The sequence below is a fragment of the Tasmannia lanceolata genome, unplaced genomic scaffold, assembly GCF_043159265.1.
Source record: "Tasmannia lanceolata isolate RefF3 unplaced genomic scaffold, GAP_Taslan_0.1 ptg000018l, whole genome shotgun sequence".
Classification (NCBI taxonomy): domain Eukaryota; kingdom Viridiplantae; phylum Streptophyta; class Magnoliopsida; order Canellales; family Winteraceae; genus Tasmannia; species Tasmannia lanceolata.
This window is the reverse complement of record NW_027518695.1, coordinates 40685739-40692691: the sequence shown is the minus strand read 5'-3', so window position 1 is coordinate 40692691 and position 6953 is coordinate 40685739. Positions and strand designations below refer to the sequence as shown.

The 6953-nt window shown below is 43.8% G+C and overlaps 2 protein-coding genes across 2 annotated transcripts; both read left to right on the top strand.

Annotated features, from left to right (window-relative positions):
- Window positions 1-1193: 1193 nt before the first annotated feature.
- On the top strand, window positions 1194-3779 carry LOC143850331 (uncharacterized). Its single transcript, XM_077359588.1, has 2 exons — window positions 1194-2078; window positions 2529-3779. Exons 1-2 carry the CDS (start codon window positions 1194-1196, stop codon window positions 3777-3779), a joined length of 2136 nt encoding a protein of 711 aa, XP_077215703.1.
- A 359-nt stretch (window positions 3780-4138) lies between these two features.
- On the top strand, window positions 4139-6285 carry LOC143850330 (uncharacterized). Its single transcript, XM_077359587.1, has 3 exons — window positions 4139-5431; window positions 5506-5558; window positions 5799-6285. Exons 1-3 carry the CDS (start codon window positions 4139-4141, stop codon window positions 6283-6285), a joined length of 1833 nt encoding a protein of 610 aa, XP_077215702.1.
- Window positions 6286-6953: the final 668 nt, after the last annotated feature.

Here is a 6953-nt window from a genome sequence, read left to right as displayed (position 1 = left end):
AAAATACTTGCCTTTTTTCATCTCCGTTTCTTCCGTTTTAAACTACACTTCGACTCCTTCGAAATGGAACAAATTTTAATGAATTCCGAGTTGAATTGAGTGAGTTATGGTCATTCACTCGGAGGTAGGTCTGTAAACTGCTAGGCGAAATCATCCTCATCTGAGGAGAGAGAAAAGCCGTCTTCTTCCTCCCCCTCTCTCCAGCGAGAGCCGCCGCCGGTCGGCGAAGCAGCAAGGGCCCAAGCCCTTCTTGATCCTCCCTTTGGAAATGGAACCTCCTGATCCAGGCATCTCAAACATCATTGATTTCTGCTCATCCTCTGCTTTTGCAGACAGCTTAAATCGACCCCGACTGAGAATCTCTCCTTCAACCTGTAAGGAAGATATGTTTTCTTCTTCCTCCTTAGGCACTACTGCTAGTGGGAGCTCCTCTCACCTCCCTCTCATTGAGGTAGGCCCCCTGTCTTCTCGAAAGCAGAGTCTATTATCTCTGGAGCAAGTAGACAAGATTCTGATCTCTCCCAAAAGGTCAGAGGCGGAAAAAGCTTCCTCTGTTGCTCAGGGGAAGAACTCCCATAAGAAATCCAGGAAGGCAGCTCGTATTCCCATTTTAAAGACTTCCCCTTTGGTAGGGGAGCTACAGGTTAAAAGGACTCCTGAAGCCCCTACAGTAAATGATTATATTATCTCAGCTGCTGAAGAAAAACCTGCAACTTCCCCTAAAATGGAACATGAGAGGATGAAGAAGAACCCTGGGATCTCTTTTTGTCCACTGGGTAATAGAGAGGAAAACCCACTTGATCTTGAAACATTTCCTGCCCTTGCAGATACGGTGAGATCATCCCTCCCATCTACTGGCCCACCTATAGACAACTCCCCTACTAGTGCGGGCCCACCAATCAATCCGAAACTTGTTGAAGCGGGAAAGGTGGAGATTTTTTCTCGCCCAGAAAATGGCTCTATTTTTGGAAGAAATCCCCAATGTCTCAATGGTATATCTGCTGGTCAATTTGAAATAGAATCTGATAGTAGCTACCTAGCCCATCAAGAAAGAACCTTCAAAAAACCCTACACATCCGTGGAGGTCTCTGTTCTTCAGAAGTGAGGAGAAAGAATCGACTAAGCTACGATTTCGTCAACCGGGCCTCACGAAAGAAGGAAATAAAAAGATCTTCTTTGAAGACGAAGAGGTTATGGAGGTTGGGAAAAAATGGACCAACTCCTTGGTGGGCTACTTCATAGGTCGAAAACCTTATTTTGTAAATATTAGAGAAAATTTGTTGAAAAAATGGAAGATCAAGGGTGATCTTCAAGTGTTCACCCTGAATAAGGGAAACCTGTTCCAGTTCTCCTGTGGGGAGGATAGTAATTATGTACTTGAATCTTGTGATCACTCCTATGGGGGCAGACCTCTAATACTTCGAAAATGGAGTCCTGATACTCCACTAGAGAAACTCAACCTCACCTCTGTCCCAATTTGGATCCGGCTCCCAGGCCTTCCTCTTCAGTTTTGGAGTGCTAATAGGATTAGCAAAATTGCCAGTTACATTGGAAACCCCCTATACATGGATTCCAAGACTGCAGAATCAACCAGATTGAGTTATGCAAGATGCTGCATTGAAGTTGAAGCAGGGACTCCATACCCTGAGGTTATCCCCATTCACACCACCAAAGGAGTCCACAATCAAGAAGTCCAATATGATTGGAAACCAAGTGCCTGCAAGCAGTGTAACAACTTCAGTCATTCAACAGAGGCTTGCCCCAAAAACATTCTGCAAGTCAGAGAGCCTAAATCTACTCAGGTATGGAGGCAGGTGACAAGGGATTTAAAAGGACCACCCAAGGTTACAGAATCTGATAACAAAGATAAGAATCCTGAGGAGGAGGCCCAAATACTCTTAGACTCTTCTTCAAGTGCCCCAGCTGTGCAAAATGAACTAAGCAAGGGTTCATCTTCTGTTAAGTCGCTCATTCTTAGCCCCAGCATTAAGGTGCAGAACAGCTACATGGCTCTAGCGAACCTTAATGATACTGAACGTGGTGAAAGTACAGCCAATGATGCAGGTCAAAACCAGGAGGTACAGGACCTGAACGGCACTACTAGCCCCCTAAACTAGGAATGCGAAATGTCTCCAACAGGTAGGCCCATCAAAATCACCCCACCCTGTCCTGATGGTAGTTCTGGGAGCATGGAATGTTAGGGGCCTCTGCTCCGAAACTAAAAGGGGAGATATAAAGAGAATCATTCAAGAGAACAAAGTCTCCATTATTTGCCTCACTGAAACCAAAGCTAGGAAAGATGATGTGCAGCAGTTTGCTTCAGAAATTTGTGAAAATTGGGTTTCCCAAACTAACTATGAATTCTATGTCAAAGGAAGAATTTGGGTCCTTTGGGATCCCAAGGTGATAAATTTTCAAGTCCTCTATATGACTTCCCAAATAATACATGGGGAATGTCAGTTTATCCTGACTGGTCAATCAATAAAGATCTCTGCTATCTATGCCTCAAATGATGCTATTGAGCGCAGATACCTCTGGTCTTCTTTAGTGGGGATTTCTTCTGCTGCCAGCAGCCTTGGATTGCTTTGGGGGATTTTAATATCACTAGATTTGCTGATAAGAGATGGGGAGGAGCTGATCCTAACATCTCTGACATGAATGAATTCAATGATTGCATTGAGGACTGCTCTCTTTTAGACTTGAGATCTGTAGGCCAAATCCTTTCTTGGAATAACAGATCTCGCACTGGTAACCTTAAACTCCGAAGACTTGACAGAGCTTTAGTAAATGAGGAATGGCTGCAAGTATTTCCAACCTCTTATGTTCACTACAAGAACCCTGGCCTGTCCGACCATGCCCCTATCATTGTCCCCACTTCTCCTGTGCATAATACAGGAGGGAAACCTTTCAAATTTCATAATATGTGGCTATCTGACACTTCCCTCTATGAGGTGGTTGAGAGAGCTTGGAACATGAAGATCCGTGGGAACCCAATGTTCAAAATTTTCAAGAAACTCCAAGGAACCAAGAGAGCTATAAAAGACTGGAATCGAAATAGCTTCGGGAGGGTGGACATCCTATCTCCTCAAATCAGAAAAACTTTGGATGAGATCCAAACAAAGGTTGCGGTGGATCCTCGGAACATTAGGCTCAGAGCTGAGGAAAATATCATTCAGGAGAAGTTCAACCGGATTGCTAAGCAGGAGGAGAGTCTGTTTCATCAAAAATCCAGAGTCAACTGGTTAAATCTTGGTGACTCAAATACTGAATTTTTTCACTCTGCTATGTCCATGAGAAGAAATCAGAATCAGATTCAGGGGATTGAAGACCAGAACGGAGAGATATGTACTGAACCACAAGGTATTGCAGACATTCTAGTAAACCATTTTTCTTGCTTGCTAAATCACAATATCCCCATGATTGGAGATCTTCCCGAACCAAAGCACAAGCTGTCTTCTGCTGATGCTCAGGATCTCATAAAGCTCTTCAGTGCCGAGGAGATTAAGGAAGTGGTGTTCAAATGTGACGGAAATCGGGCCCCCGGCCCAGATGGTTTTAATGGGGCATTCTTTAAGCACTTCTGGTACTTAATTGGGGAAGAGGTTACTGAAGCTATTCAGTATTTCTTCCGATCTGGCAACCTCCTTCCTGCTTTCAATACCACTTTTATAGCTCTGATCCCCAAATGTAGTGGAGCCTCCTCCCTAACCAATTCAGACCCATCTCCTTGTGCAACTTCTTCTATAAAATCACAACCAAGCTTATGGCTTATAGATTAAGTAAACTTATGAACCAGATTGTCAGCCCCCATCAGTCTGCCTTCATCAAGGATCGATTAATCCAAGATAATGTTCTCCTCACTCATGATCTATGTCACAACTTCCACAAGGTCTCCAACACTAAAGCCCTGTGTATAAAGCTCGACTTGAAAAAAGCTTATGATTACGTTATCCATGGAGCCCTCCTTGGTTTTATGAACAAGATTGGGTTCCCTCCTATGTGGTGCAGCTAGATTTCTAAGTGCATTGCCTCAGCCTCCTTCTCCGTTCTTCTCAATGGATCCCCGATGGGATTCTTTCAGTCCACTAATGGGCTAAGACAAGGGGATCCCCTGTCCCCGCTTCTATTCTGTCTGGTAATGGAAATCTTCTCCTGCATTCTGAATAAAGCTCAAGCCATGGGTAAAATTAAAACGCCTTTTTCCAAAAGAAATCTCAATATAAACCATGTCATGTATGATGATGATGTAATGATTTTTATCACCCCAGACATCGAATCTGTTGCAGGTATTAAAGACTGCCTCCATTCCTTCAAACTCATTTCCGGTCTCGAAGTCAATGTACAGAAAAGTGAAGTTTTTCTATCAGGAACTCCAGACCATCTAAAGAATCAGATCTGCTCCTCCCTCTACATTAATGAAGGAACGCTCCCAATTAAATACCTTGGTCTCCCCCTGATCACCAAGAGGCTGTCCAGCCAAGATTGCCAACCTCTTCTTAGCAAAATTCGGAGTAGGCTGGGCATGTGGAATAACAAAAAGCTGTCCAAGGCAGGGAGAATCGAACTGATCAAATCCGTCCTCACCTCTTTCCAGATATACTGGTCTGCCACCTACAACATTCCCACTGAAATTTTGCTCGAGATTGAGAAAATGTTTCGGAACTTCCTTTGGGGGGGAACTGACCATCAGAAGAAGTACCATCCAATTGCTTGGGAATCGTTATGTAGACCTAAAAAAGAAGGTGGTGTGGGGATTCGTAGAGTAGTGGACATCAACAAAGCCTCCCAGCTGAAACTCCTCTGGCACATTGTTCATAACAGGCGATACCTGTGGGTTCGCTGGTTTAAAGTCAAATATTTAAAGAAAAGTAGCTTCTGGAATAGACCAATGCCGTCCAATCCGCCCTGCGGGGTGAGAAGCATCCATCACTGCAGAGACTTGGCAAAGCCTTATCTTTGCTACTGTGTGGGAAAAGGCAGAGACATCGATTTCTGGACTGACCCTTGGCATCCAGATGGACCCGTCCAAACTCTAACATCTGAAGGGAAGTTATTTTGCATAACAAAGAAGATCTCTATAGAAAACATGAAGCAGGATGGAAGTTGGGATCACATGACTCAGCAGCCTCATCTGCCCCAACTCAAAAAGATTATGAGAACAGGGCTTTATTCCAAAATCAATGCTGACAGGATCATCTGGAAGGAAAACCCAAATGGGAATTTTTCTCTGAGATCAGCTTGGAACCAATGTAGAAGTAGATACTCTGAGGTTCCTTGGTTCAAGACAGTCTGGAACAAAGGCCATATCCTTAAACACAGTTTTACTACCTGGCAAGCAATGCAAAACAGGCTCAGTACGTTTGATAGGCTATTCTTCCTTGGCTCTAACAGAGATATAAATTGTCTCCTCTGTAAAGTTGAGCCTGAATCTGTAAATCATCTTTTTTTCCAATGCTCCTACTCGGCCTGGATTTAGAGGTCTATTCTTTGGAGATGTGGGTACAGGAGGAAACCTCTAAAGACCCTCTTACAGGAAGAAATGTGGATTCGGGAAAAGTGTAAAGGGGATGGCCAGGCCACTTCGATTATGAGGATTGGTTTCTGTGTGGTGGTGTACATGGTCTGGAGAGAAAGGAATAGCCGCCTGCATGGTAAAACACCTTGCCATAAGACCAGTATCCTCCAAAGCAGCATCAGCTCAATCCACTCTAGACTCGCTCATCTTCAAATTGGAGATGTCATGAGCAGGAAAAATGTTGAGCTGCCAATTTTGGCTTACCAAGTTTTCAAGTGACCAGGCCGGAGCAAAGATTTTTCAAGGTAAATACAGATGCAGCTGTTCAGAATGGGAAGGGTGGGATTGGTGGTTTAATTCGTAATTCCGCTGGGGAGGTTACTGCCATGTTTTCTATTCGGTTGGGCTGTGAGGAGATCCATATTCTGGAAATGAAAGCAATCCTTCATGGAATCAGGCTAGCTCTCTTGGGAGGGCAAGACTCCATCTGGATCGAATCTGATTCTTTGACTGCTGTGAATGTGATCTTAGAGAAGTGGGAATGTCCCTGGAAAGCTGTCCCAATTGTAGAAGAAATTCACGACGCTCTCTTACAAACTCAGAAATGGAAATCGTCCCACACTTGGACAGAAGCGAATGGTGCTGCTGATTTTTTGTCGAAGCCGGACTGCTGTTGTGCAGGGGCTGTCATCTCGCCATCTATTATTCCCCCAAAGCTTAGGGATATTATGGAGTTGGATGCAGCTGGCCATATCTACCCTCGCTTGTAAGGTTATGAAATCTGGTATGGTTCAATCGTGTAGGTTTGATTGTCATGTCTCTAGCCCTCCCTCTGTGATTTATCAGGGCCCCTCCCTTGTATCCCGTTTGGCTATTTGCCTTTGCTGCCCGCGTGGCCCCCCTATGTAATTTTTACTCCTATTAATTCTATTCGGGGGCTGCCTATCCCCTGTTTACCCATTAAAAAAAAAACTGCTAGGCGAAAGCGCGAGTCTACCTATTTCCATCATAACTCTTAAAATACTTGCAGTTTTTCATCTCCATTTTCATCTACACTTCGACATCTTTGCAATGCCATGAATTTGATTCAATTCCGAGTTGAATTGAGTGAGTTATGCTCAATCAATCGGAGGTAGGTCTATAAACTGCTAGACCAAAGTGCGAGTCTAACTATTTCCACCATAACACTCAAAATACTTGGATTTTCATCTCCGTTTCTTTCGTTTTAAACTACACTTCGACTCCTTCGAAATCGAACAAATTTCAATGAATTCCAAGTTGATTTGAGTGAGTTATGGTCATTCAATCGGAGATAGGTTTGTAAACTGCTACGCGAAAGAGCGAGTCTAACTATTTCCATCATAACTCTTAAAGTACTTGGAGTTTTTCAGTTCCGTTTCTTCCATTTTCAAATACACTTCGACATCTTCGAAATGGC